Here is a 13,649-nt window from a genome sequence, read left to right on the forward strand (position 1 = left end):
CTCAGTGGTTCCTCCTATTACTGCTAGTGTTCTCCAGGAAACTGCTTACAAAACAGGAGGAATGTTTTTCATGACACACGTTTATAGAAGTCTTTACAATTCAAACACAAAGCTGAACTCTCCTAAGTGTCCATCTCAAAGTCCGCATAACTTGAAGTGGGGTTAGGTTCATATTATACCGAGGCTCTTCTCACGATAAAAGATTAACCAGGGTACAAGCACAAGATGGTCTGTGTTCCTCAGAACATAACTACAAATGACCATGTGATATTTATGATCATTAACTAGAAAAAGAAATCTTTTGTTCCATCACTCAATTTAAAAAAAAGTTTACATATTGTTAAATTATTAAGATACAGCTGGGTGGGGGTGGCGCACGCTTTTGATCCCAGCACTCGGGAGGCAGAGGCAGGTGGATCTCTATGAGTTCGAGGGCAGCCTGGTTTACAGAGCGAGATCCAGGACAGCCAAAGCTACACAGAGAAACCCTGTCTGGAAAAAAAAAATTATTAAGACACACTCAGTAAAAAAGCAAAGGGAAGACTGGAGAGAAGGCTCAGAGGTTAAGAGGGCTGACTGTTCTTTCAGAGGACATGGGTTCAATTCCCAGTACCCACATGGTGGCTCATAACTGCCTGTAACTCTAGTTCTAGGGGGTCTGATGCCCTCTTTTGACCTCAGTGGGCTCCTGAACACACATGGTGAAAAAAACTCATACAGGCACACATGCATACACATAAATAAAAGTAAAATATTCTAAAATTATTTTTTAAAAAAGAAAAGGCACAAAGAGATAAGAATCAGGATATTTATTTTGCAGCATTGTTTCTAGTAACAAAAGAACAGAGGCAATCCATACATCAGCAAGAAAGAACTAAATACATTTTGGTGTATGTAGAAAATGGAAGCCAGGAGCCCTCCTGGCAGGACATATCCATAATGTCAGCACTTAGGAGACTGAAGCAAGAGGAGGGTCATTACAAGTTCAAGGCCAGCCTGGGCTACACACTGGACTCCAGTCCAGGATGGGTTACAGGGTGAGATCTCGTATGGACCATCTGGTACAGTGTCTAAGAATTCTCTGTTCAGAAGAGTGACGTGGCATGCTACCCCTCCCTCACACACTGTATGTATGTGGACTATCTCTGCATGGTCAAGAAACTGGTCAAGAATAGTCACCTTAACAGAAAGGAACTGGAATATGAGTATTATGGGGTAGGGAGAAAACACGATTTTAAAATCTCTGTGGGGACATTTAAGTTTTTCTTTCTGCACATACAGCCTATCTCTTTTTATTTTAAAAGTGAATCTTCAAAGAAACAAAGAATGAACAAAATATCCAGTGGTATAAATAGAACATTTGCTAATGCACACAGGAAAGGAACTAAAAGAAAGCATCCTAAAATATTAATAGAAGTCATACCTAGGTAACAGACACATGACACATTAATTATTAAACTTTTTTTTTTTTGAAACAGGGTTTCTCGGTGTAGCTCTGGCTGTCCTGAAACTCACTCTGTAGACCAGGCTGGCCTCAAACTCAGAGAAAGACGCCTGTCTCTGCCTCCCAAGTGCTGGGAATAAAAGCGTGCGCCACCACCGCTCACTAGCTGAGCATTTTTAAGGTTTATAATCATAGAAGTTACTGGCCTGGAGAGATGGCTCAGCGGTTAGACCCACATGTCTGAAAACTGAAACTCCAGGATCCAACACCCTCACACATGCAGGCAAAACATTAATGCACATGAAATAAAAATAAATAAATTATTTTTTAAAAGTTGCACACATTTTTAATGAGATACATGTCTGTCATAGTTTGTTCAGCTGTTACGCAGGAAAATGAGATGCACACTTGGATAACATCTCTGAAATTGGTTCATGCTGACACTCCGTACACTGGCTCCAGACTCACCCTTGAAGTATATGAAGGCTCCTTGATACTCAAGTTTGGGAGAGAAGCCTGGAGAGAATTCATATAATTTGATCCTGTTCCTTGGCCTAGAAAGACAGAGAGAGGGGCTAAGATTCATAAATTACCAAATGAGTCTTCAACAATGCTTCAGTACCAGTGACTCGTCATCTTTCAAAATACCTAAAACCTGAACCATCTGAATTCAAAGCATCAGTGCAGATAGATAACTTCTGCCCATCAATAAGAATAACTAAAGGGGCTGGGCAGTGGTGGTGCACACCTCTAATCCCAGCACTTGGGAGGCACAGCCAGGCGGATCTTTGTGAGTTCGAGGCCAGCCTAGTCTACAGAGCGAGATCCAGGACAGGCACCAAAACTACACAGAGAAACCTTGTCTCAAAAAACCAAAAAAAATAAAAATAAAAATAAAAATAAAAATAAAAATAAAAATAAAAAAATATTTAAAAAAATTTTAAAAAATGACTAAAAGGGAGACTGAGTTGACTCAGTGGGTAAAAGCACTTGCCACTGACAACCTAATTTCAATCCCCAGAACCCACATCATGGAAGGAAAGAAATGACTCCTACATCTCACACACACACACACACACACACACACACACACACACACTAAATAAATTGAAAAGACAATTAAGTGCCATTCCTATTTCTGATTGTCATTCAGAACGAGGACAGATTGCCCTATAGATAAGCAAGTCTCAGTCAATGACCTTTATGCTGTGACCCTATGGTGCTGGTGTAAGGGAGAAGGATGACCCCCTTTTATTTTAAAAAAAGAAAAGTGACCTTTCTCATGAGGTTAAGTGAAACACAGCACACACGGAGGACAGCAATCAGATGCAGTGACACCACAGAGTTGGGTGTGGGTTACCAGGTCCACCACGGAGCCGGACAACAGGGTTCAACCTGCAATCTAAGTCCTGAATGTTCAGTCTCTCTGCCCTTTAAAAGCAGAGATACAGGGCTGGAGAGATGGCTCAGAGGTTAAGAGCACTGGCTGCTCTTCCAGAGGTCCTGAGTTCAATTCCCAGCAACCACGTGGTAGCTCACAGCCATCTGTAATGAGATCTGATGCCCTCTTCTGGCATGCAGTCATACATGCTGTATACATAATAAATAAATAAATCTTAAAACAAAACAAAACAAAACAAAACAAAAAAACAGAGATACAGACTTCTTTAAAGATCAGGATGTTAAGACCTGGTTGGTGGCAAGTTTCAGAGGGGGGAGATTTGGCAGTAGGGTTGGGATATTGGGATATGAAGGCAATAAAGGAATATGATCTCTTGACATAGGCTAGAGGGGCTGGGGCACTTGGGTTCTGTCTCAACCATGTATCCAACAAATGACTCCTCACCAACCATTCCCACTGCACACAGAGTAAAGCATCAGAGATCACTGAGAAGCCAAAATTCCTTACCAGACTGCCTGTACTTCTGGATTTTTGTCTTCAGGTCTATTCTGTGGATGTTCTTCAGGCATTTTTCTAATAAGTTCAATTGATCTGAAGCAATCAGATTCAGTTTCTCCAATTCAATCACCAGATCCAAGAAACTCTAAGAGATCAACAAGAAACACATGTAAGTGGAGCTAACAAGTCCCCAGGGCAAACTCTAGGTCATCTGGTCATAAGATGACCTAGATGAGACCTTCTGGTGACCCTTGGTGATCCCAATCCAGACAGTTCTGCCCAGAACAAATCACTCTCCTGAATTTGATTCAAAGAGATGGGGGCCTAGGGCTGTAGCTCAGGTGGTAGGGTGCTTGACTAGCATGCATGATGCCCTGGACTTGATCCCCAACACCACACACCATAAGGGCTTCCCAGAGTGTGTGTGTGGCCAGGGAGTTACAGCTGAGGAAAAGATTGATATAGGAAATCCTCATAACGCCACGTGAAAGTTCTTAAACTGTTTGCATCGATGCTGGACATTCCAGATCATTCTGACTCAAGAGATGACGACCAGAAAGGGTGGGGCTCTCCTACTCCTTCAACCTGAAACACCAGGATCCTTAAAGAACCATATTTCAGAAGCAAGCATCGCTTTGGATTTTATTTTGCTCACGGTTAGCACTTGGTTACTGAAAGGACCAAGCAGATGCCATAACTGGCTGCTCAGTCTTCTCTCAGAGATCAGGCCTCAATTTCAGTTTCCTGAGACTTGAGCAAGCAGTTTCTGGGAGGGCCGTGAACAAAAGACATAGTCCTTGCAGTAGCTCCCTTTCTGCACGCACTCTGACTGCTCAAAGTTCAGCCAGATGTTTACTCTCTGGGGCCCCTCACCAACTTAGAGTTACGTGCAGTACGTGCTTGACCAGCCAGCCCCCATGGTGGCTCAAGGACAAAGCTTGGGACTTGTGCTGGACTGCCCCCAAAGTAATAAATTGTAACCACCAACCAGTAAATTCAAAGGTTACATACCCTCACCCAATTAAAAGAGAACAGAGATAAAAATAAACCAATCCGAGCTGCACCCGTGCAAAACTCCCCCAACCCCCCTGAAGGGCTTGTGGATTTTGCCTTTAAAAAGCTAGCCACACAAAGAAAAAGCAAGTTCCTCCTGGCCTCACGGTTACTATGAGTGAGTGCTTTGGATCGAGCTTCCCTGCCCGCGGCTTATAAACAAACAGAAATAAACCATGCTATTGCATTCTGTACCTAAGGTCTGTGGTAAAGTCTTTGGGGTCCTAATCTGGGCATAACAGTTACTTAACTGTTAATCATTATTTGCAAAGACAATAAACATAATTAATTACATATAAATGGAAGAAGTTGATTAGGGAAATCCCCCAAAACACTGTTTTCATTTTCTTCCTCATTCCACATTTGATGTGGAAACAAGCTGTGTTCCTGTAGTCCTAAAACCAAGGAGCCTGAGGAAATTCTTAGAGGCAGGGTAGCCACTTGGAAGACTTAATTGTCACCCCTTGAGATGAAGATTTTTCTTGGCTCATCCTTATGTTAACCATACCAGGAGTTCAAGCATTCTTCCGGGAACCCTAACAACTCTAAAATGGTCACCACATTTCTGTCCTAATCTCCACATTAGCCACTTCCCAGAGGGATGAGTCAGAAGGACCACCACTTCCCCCCACCCACCCCGAACTACCTCCACAGAGCACTGAGGGAAGTAAAACAGAAGAGGGACAGCCAAGGGGAGTGGACCGCAAGCCCTCGGGTCTACTCCACACCAGCAGACAGGATGCCCTCGCCCGGAAGAGAGCTGTCAATTCAGAGAACTGACATAGAAGCCCGGCCTGTGCCATTACAGAAATCAGAACCAAATCTAAACACGAAAGAAACACCCAAGGCCACAGGAGGAGATAGTCCAACCTATTTTCTTCCTAATTAAAAACCCACTCTCGGGCTGAAGAGATGGCTCAGGGGTTAAGAGCACTGGTTGTTCTTCCAGGGGTCCTGAGTTCAATTCCCAGCACCCATATGGTGGCTCACAACCATCTATAATGAGATCTGGTGCCCTCTTCTGGCCTGCAGGCATACATGCAGACAGAACATTGTATACATAATAACTAAATAAATCTTTAAAAACAAAACAAAACAAAAACAAAAGAAAAAACCCACTCTCTTGCTACCAGTGTTAGAGAGAAACCATCTGAGATGCCTAGTTCCTGGGACCACGGCAATAGGCTGCCCACCCGCCTCTCTCCATACCACAAGGAGCAGACCCTACTTCTGACAGCTCTGTGGAACAGACACCCAGAAAAGACAACTCACCTTGTCCTTGGTCACCTTGCCTCGGCCTGTATAATCTCTTGTAAGGAAGACTAACGAGGACACATCAGATTTATCCAGATTCTCACCAATCTCCATCAGCAGCACCCTGCAAATCCCAAAAGTTTCTTTAGTAAAGCCAGACAAGGATCCAAGAGCCCATGCCTCCCCGAGGCCAACAACTAGACTAATTCTTGTCCTGTGGAATGTGCCCCCACTCTATAAAACAGGAGGCCTTGACAGTCCCCCAAGAAACTCTAAGAAAATTCAAAAAGAAAACTCATCCTCCTCTGTTTGTTTGGTTTGGTGTTTAGAGACAGACTCAGGCTGTGCAGCCCAGACTACCTTAGCACTCACTGTGTCCACAGACTAGCCTCAGACCGCCCCATCCTCCTGTCTCTGCCTCCCAGATGCTGGAATTACAACACGCAGGCATGCGTGCACGACCACACCTGGCCTTTCCTTTGTTTGCAGCAGGGCACAGCACTTCCCTTTCTAACTAACGGCTCTGAAAATAACCGGGCAAATAAGACTTCCCTGAAAAAAACCCCTAGGTCCCCAAAACTAATAGTGAAATGAAACAATTGAGTAACAGGAAAGACAGGATTCAGAGTGGCCTTGTCCTCTCTATCTGATAGGTGTGGGTGACACTGGTTTAAGAACCATACTTTGAGTCTCAGGATCCCAGAGCCAAGAAACATCCCCAACATCTTGGCCCACATTTGAATTTCAAATGTAAAAGACGTAGGCCATGGGGCTTCTGACCACAAATGTTTAGTCTGGAAAGTCCCTCCTGATGTGGTCCCCTGTGCTCTGGCTGGGGCGGCCACCACACTTGGTCAGGACTCCTGTGTAGAAGGGGGCGTTCCCAGGTAGTCTCCTGCCTTCTTAGGGATTCTTTTGTGCCCTGAGCTTAGGTAGGCACTGGGCCTGTGCTGATGTGAAGCCTGCTGAGCAGATGGGTGAATGGGTCAATCGTATCACCTCCACTGCCAGTTCACCTGACCCAAACCTGGTCCCTGAGACCCCGTGAGATCACTGACATCAGGTGATAGTTGGACAAGTGAAAAATGTCCAAGAATAACAACAACCCCAAGCATCTCCCACAGAAAGCCACTTGGTACACTATCCAAAGAGACTTGTAAACTTGTGATGCTCAGTCACTGTCTGTGGTGCTGAGACTGAACCTAGAACTTAGACACCCTAAGCAAGTGCCTACCGATGAGCTCTAGCTCCACACATGCCCCCTCTGCCTTTTCAGACAGGGTTTTATTAAGTTACACAGGCTGGCTTTGAACTCACAACCTTCCTGCCTCAGTCTCCTGAGTAGCTGGGACTGCAGGTCTTCGTCAGCAGGCATGGCTAGCTGAGCTATATATTATTCTTTACTTCGTAAAGTTAGTAACTGGCTTAGCCTGTGTGGGCCGCAGCTGGTCTGTCTGAGGTTTAACACAGCCCTTCCAACCCCAGCTCTGGACACTTTCCAAAGCCCATGCTGTCTTCAGCTCTCTTCAGTAGTTTTCGTAATAGGCATCATCCCCAAATACATATTACGCAACCCACAGAACTAGTGGCCTGGAGGAACAGGAAGCCATTTAAAAGAACAAGGTCTCTTTCTTGCCTCAGAAAACTCAGTCCTTCCAGCGGCCCCAGCAGAGGGGGTAAAGGGGGGAGATAGACATACAGCTCAGAGGCTCTGGACCTAAGGGACTCCCAGATCGGTCCAGCTTCAACCAGAAGGGGGCTAAAAGGTAGCTCATTGACGTGGGTTCCGTGGAGCCAGGAAGGCAGGACTACAGGAAGGGAACCCACCCTGCTCCACTTCCTTGGCTGCCTTGGGGGGGAAGGACAGAGGAAGATTTACAAAGGGCCACAGATCTATGGAGGTAGGAAGGTTACTCACACTTGCTACTTCCTTTCTCAGTACCAGAATTTTCTAAAGCAGCGCAGCTCCCATGCCATCAGGGACTGGCAAGAAAGAGGGCTCTACGTTGTTTCTTCTTTCTTCCTTTCTCATCAGTCTGTCCTTCGGGCACACACAGACTATTTGTCCTTTCCACTTCCATTATGATCCTTTACCCAGTTGCTGACCCGGTGAGCAACCTGGGTTGTTTTTTTTTTTTTTTTAATTCAAACAAGCTGTGATCCCACCACACCTGAGGCAGGGGGATTGCTATGGGTTGGAGGCCCAGCCTGGGCTACACAGTAAGTTCCAAGCTAACCTGAGCTATAATGGGCTTCCAAAACATACAAAACAAACAAACAGAATCCAGAGAGTTCCACGCCATACAGTGGTGTCGCAGGCAGTCTGCTCAGAAGGAAGCAGAGGTGACGAGGCTCTTCTCACTACCCTCACTGTCTAGACCATCCAGCTCCCTCCCCGCAGTGCAGCCTGGGTCAGAGGTCATGAGTTACCTATAATCAGAAACAAGGTGAGGGTTTCTGCACAGGTGGGCCTCCACGGCTGCTCTGTCCGTCTTCAATATCCTCTTGAGCAGATCGAAGCGCCTCACTCGGTAGAGCAGTTCCGCCAAGGTAGCAACCGAGAGCTGGCCCCTCTCACTTAAGCTGCCCAGGAGGTCCCTGACGTTAGGTGGAGCCAGGTTCTCGGCCACATCCCTACATAAGAAAAGCATCATTTCCTTCTCGTCCTCGTCCAGCGACTCCTCCACCTGGTGGATGACCTCGGCAGACACGGAGCACATAGCCATGTTCCAGGAGTCAGCAGCCTGGGGTCTCACCCAGCTTCTAGCCACTCAGCAGGGCTCCGTGTGCCATGAGATGTCCACTTCATTTCGGAGGGCTTTCTTCATCTCTTTCAGAGTTCTTGTAGTAGAGGCACTCTGTGGTGAGAGAACACTTTTAATCCTCTTGTCAGAACCCTTTCGTGCCCAAGACTCGAAGCCCAGGCTCTGTCCTTTCTTCCTGGTCTCTGTAAGCAAGTGGGTTCAATTCACCCTTCCAAGTCAACAGAAAGAGCTCCTCAGTGACAGAGCCCAAGACTGAGCCAAATGCCAAAAGACCCAGCAGAGAACCCAGACATTCAAGAAAATGAAATCAAAATCAAAATTACCTCCAAAAAATCCCACATGGTTTAATGAGAATGTAAAGCGGGTAAGGGGGAATCACAGCTGGGGAGCTAATGAGCAAGTTACCATGAGAGAACTCGGGGGCAGAGGAAAAGTCCAGTGACTAAGCAGCTGACTGAGAAACTTGTCATAGCAGTTACACTCACACCCACTCCTTAGCTCCACCCAGAACGAAGCAGGTTCAAGGGGCACTCGCCTCTCTGCAGGGGCCTCACGAACAGGGGTTCGGTCCTTTCCCCCTCCCCCATTGCTCTCCCACTGTTCACCCCTCAACCACAGCTGTAGGTGCTGCTGCAGCCCATCCCCATTGCTCACAACTTCATCATGAACGCCCACAGGACCCTCCAGAGGGGCTGGACCAAGAGCTTTGTGAGTTTTGCCCAGGTCCTCGGATCTTGGCCCCAGGAACCTTCAATATACGGCTCCAAGGCAGCCAGCGACGGCCATCAAGATTCTCAACGGCATAGTGGAAGTGGACGGAAGACTTGGGGGGACCACAGTTCTGAGTGCGATCTGGTGAGACGCCCAGCTCAAGGCCCGATTGTATACTGTCAATTTCTTCCACCAGAACTGAGCAGTTCTCAAGTGTAGGCTATAAATGATAATCACTGTCTGTTCTTTTGGTCTTAACTTAAAAAGTACACTTATTTATTATATATGCAGGGAAGGGATTTGTGGGCATTCCCCCATGCAAGTGGGGGGTCAGAAGACAACTTTCAGGAGTCAATTCTCGCCTATTATGTGGGTCCAGGGATCCAATTCAGGTCATCACACTTGGCAGCAAGCGCCTTTACCCACTGAGACATCCTGCCAGCCCTTATACATGAGACCTTGTCTCTGAGCAAAAACAAAACAAAAAAACCCTCTGATCTCAAAGGAAAAACTGGAAACACGATCCAACTCTTAGATATGTATAATGATATTTAAGTATTTATCTAAGATTGGTATGGCTATGCCAGTCTCAACACCCATTTATCCAAATAACCTCAACAGGACTATTTATAACGAAAGGAGTGGAATTTACTAAAAACATCACTCAACGTAGAAAAAGCAGTGCTCGGAATACTTTTTTTTTAAGTCCCAATGACTAATTTTATGAGTCTCAGATGTCAAAAGCCTGCATGCCATCCACGGGAGGACGCCTTAACTGCCAGTTTCTTTTTCTGCTCTCCTCTGTTCACTAGAAGCTGTACTGTGCTCAGTAGATGCTACTGTATGCTAACCTCTAAAACAGTTATGTGCACAACAAGAAGTAAATAAGGCACATAAAATAAGAGATCATTAAACGTAAGAGCAGGAAAAATCCAAATTCTCCAGACATACTTGACGAAGAACTGAATGAAACCAGCAGAAAGGAACTGTTTGAGTCAGCGTGCGAGGCAGTCACCTCACTTGTGTGGTTCATGGCAAATGAAAGAACATGGCCGGAGTTATCACAGAGCAGTATCCGCTCAGGCCATGGTCTCCCGCTCAGGCCCACGGTGCCTTCTGCCAGTCATGAACGCTCGCAAGAGCACCGCTTTGCTGTCTCCCTCGGTGCTGAGGGGGGACAGTTTGACAGCCAAATCCCAGTTACTCAGGGGGAACAGCTGGTAGAATGAGAAAATATTGGAAGGAAAATACAGATTCCCAGGCAGAGCCAGGCCACTGAGATGCAGCAAACCTCCATGTCCAGAAGCTGGGGTGCAGCTCGGGCAGTTCTTATGGCTGCGGGTATTGGGCACTGGACAGAGAACAGCACAGAAATAAGAGGTTGAACTGTAATCTAAATAATCACTACTTTATTGGGTTATCTGTTAAGCCCAGGCCAAGAAATTATCATAAAAAATTCCCCAAGTCTGGGGAAATCAGCAAGGCCTTCAGAAGCAAATGCAAAACCCCCGCAGAAGATCCCCTTCCCGTATGAGAGGATTTTTTTCTTCTTTTGTAAGCTGGGTAGCACAGGCTAGCCTGAAACTCACTATAAAAGCTCAGGCTAGCCTCAAACTCATGCCAATCCTCCTGCCTCAGCCTCTGGAGTGCTGAGATTATAGATCTGCACCATCATACCCAGCTAGAGAAGAAATAATCTTCTGCTGAAGGGAAACTCACGTTTCAGTGAGCATGAGCAAAATGATAAGCATGGGCTGCAGAGATGGGTCCGTAGTAAAGACCACTTGCTCCACTTGCAGAAGCCTAGGGGCTTGGCTCACAGCACTCACAAGGCAACTTACAGCCTTCCATAACTCCAGTTCCCAAGGAATCTAGTGCCCTCTTCTGGCTTCCTTAGGTACTGCATGCATGTGGTGCACATACACAACTTGAAGGGCAAAGCACTCATACACATGAAATAGAAATAAATAAACCTTTTAAAAATCAAAATCACCACAACCATAGACAAAACAAACAGAAATCAAATCCTCGGGGCCTGCATCTGGAAGTTTATGTGAGTGTGCTCAGGTGAGTAAGGGCATAAGGGGCCTTTCTGCAGTTCCATAGGCCAGGCTAAGAGCTCTTATGCACAGCAAATTTGCTCCCCAAGGGTCCTTTGATGATGTCTGGTTTTTGGTCATCATCCCCCGGTGGTAGCTCTGGGATCTGATGGACAGAGGCTAGGATGCTATTCAACATTCCACAATCTCCCATCTCCCTGAGATCAAGAACAATGCAACCTCCCATGACCACAGCACTGTGTCCAAGAAACCTCCTCAAATTTCAAGTTCCAAACTTCCTAAGTCGTTTTGAGACTTATTAGTGTTTTCTAACTTAATTGCACCTCGGCCAGAGACTGGGAGGTGAGGTATATGACCTCCCTTCTATGAGGCTTTGCCTTCTGTGGGGCTGCACACTTGTAATCCGAGTGCCAAGGACACAGAGACAGGGGGATGCCTGGGCTCACTGGCCAGCCAGACTTGCCTACCATGAGAGTTCCAGGACAGTGAAAGGTTGTCCACGTCTCAACTAAAACAAGGTGCTGATTAATCTGAAAAAACAAAACAACAAAACTCTAGCTACAGTGTACACAGAGAGGCAGAATGTGACCGAAATAACCTGCTCAAATACACAGCTGATGTGAGAAATTCAGATGAAAACTTTAGTGCTAATCATTTCAAGTTTACCATATGTTATCACATCACACAGGTAACATGGAGGAATAACCCAAGCTATGCAAGACCTTAATGGAAGAAAACATGAATTATTAAAAAGGCATATTACTAAAGACCCAGATAAATGGAGAGCCATACTTTATTCATGAGTAGGAAGATTCAGTATAATAAAAATATTAGCTCCTGGGGCTGGAGAGATGGCTCCGAGGTTAAGAGCACTGTCTGCCCTTCCAAAGGACCTGGAGAAACTTAGCTCCCAACATTTAAAATGCTTCCAGAACTTCCTCTGTGTATACATAGACGGCTAGGCCTTAGAACAAGAATGCCTAGAGCTTTCCCAAAGTTATCCGAAAGGACAGATTTTACTGGTGCAAATGATATAGAGGGCTTTGGGGTAGCTGTAGGAGTCTTTTGTTTTATTTCTTTTGAAACAAGAGCCTCATGTAGCCCAGGCTAGCCTTGAACATGCTATTTTGTAAAGGATATCTTTGAACCTCCCAAGTACTGGCTTATAGGGTCATATCAATACACCTGGTTTTGTTTTGTTTTGTTTGTTTGTTTTGGTGGGGGGTTGTTGTTGTTGTTGTTGTTGTTATTTGTTTTGAGACTGGATCTCACTCTATAGTTCTGTCCTAGATGTCACTACATAGACCAGGCTGTCCTTGAACACACAGAGATCTGCCTGCCTTTCCCTCCCAAGTGCTGGCATTAAAAGCGTGTGCCACTAGGTCCAGCACCAAGCCTGGTTTTAAGCAGGCAAGCTCTCTCCCAACGGAGCCACATTCCAGACCAAAGTCTTTCAAGCTCAGAAAAAAGACTCCAGTCACGGCCATCAACAGCCAAGACACCTTTGGGGACTCCATCCAGCACTCCACTTACCTCTCCCACAGAGTCTCTTTCTCTTCACTCCCGAGAGAGGCACAGGGCTATCCAAGCTCCAATCCTTCCTGCTTTTCAAATACCCAGTCCTGACTGATCAACATCCCATCACTGAACCCTGCCCTTGTTTCAAACCATACAGACCGAACTAGCAACGGAGTCTTTCCTGGATTCTAAAAGGAATTCCCCTTTTCTTCAGATGGAACTCTCCCTCACCGTCTCCCCTTCTTTTCCACACCCACATAGTTTCCCGTTTGGTACACACTGTCTCTCTCTGACCTTGGCAACCAGAGGACTGAAAAACCTAAAACCCAGTCTCAGTTTCATTTCTGGAGGAAGGCATGAGACCATGGCACTAACTGCCTAGAACAGCCACCACACGAGCTCAGAAAAGGAGACGGGGCCTGAGACCACATCACTCCCGACACGTCAGTGGGGAAACAATGTCAGTATTTCCGAAACTGCTGGAAGGGCTGAAGAAAGAGGATGAGCTTCTAGCAGAAGGGCCTGGGGCTCCGTGGGCCACCTCGCCTAGTCTGGGGCAGAAGCAGACTCGTGGTCAAACACTTGTTTAGACATCAGGGTCTGACTCAGATCCAGCACTCAGTGTGTAAGGGATGAATGAAAGGCTTATATTGACAGTTCTGGGAAATGATCTCACTTCCTTTTCTCTGTACTGGGCCTGCCCAAATTCTTTGGCCAGAGTCTTAATTAAGTTCCTTCACCTTCTGCCTCCTGACGACATCATCCCTGTGACATCTCACGGAGGCACGCCCAGAACTTTCCTGTTTTTGTACCAAAAGTCCTATATCACAGGAAATAGCCTGTCCTGGGCTAACTGGAATGGCTGGTCACCCCCGAACCCCATTTTCAGATCTCGAGTCTCTCCCACTCACATCTAGAGTAGCAGACAGCCGAAGGGGAAAAGA

The 13,649-nt window shown here is 46.1% G+C and overlaps 1 protein-coding gene across 4 annotated transcripts in view; it reads right to left on the minus strand.

Moving 5' to 3' along the window:
• Cflar (CASP8 and FADD like apoptosis regulator) overlaps nt 1-13,649 on the minus strand; it is a 45,723-nt gene that overhangs the window by 19,911 nt on the left and 12,163 nt on the right. For 2 of the 4 annotated variants that reach the window (XM_059278089.1, XM_059278090.1), the window contains 5 exons: nt 8,408-8,509; nt 8,082-8,285; nt 5,670-5,775; nt 3,354-3,489; nt 1,913-1,998 (listed from right to left, as the gene is read on the minus strand). In XM_059278089.1, the coding sequence (XP_059134072.1) occupies nt 1,913-1,998; nt 3,354-3,489; nt 5,670-5,775; nt 8,082-8,285; nt 8,408-8,460 (585 nt within the window). In that variant the 5' untranslated portion in view covers nt 8,461-8,509. Of the gene's footprint in view, nt 1-1,912; nt 1,999-3,353; nt 3,490-5,669; nt 5,776-8,081; nt 8,510-12,720; nt 12,894-13,649 lie in introns of those variants that run through there. The other 2 variants (XM_059278088.1, XM_059278087.1) reach the window with 2 other exon arrangements.

This window comes from Peromyscus eremicus, chromosome 13 (assembly GCF_949786415.1).
Source record: "Peromyscus eremicus chromosome 13, PerEre_H2_v1, whole genome shotgun sequence".
Lineage (NCBI taxonomy): Eukaryota > Metazoa > Chordata > Mammalia > Rodentia > Cricetidae > Peromyscus > Peromyscus eremicus.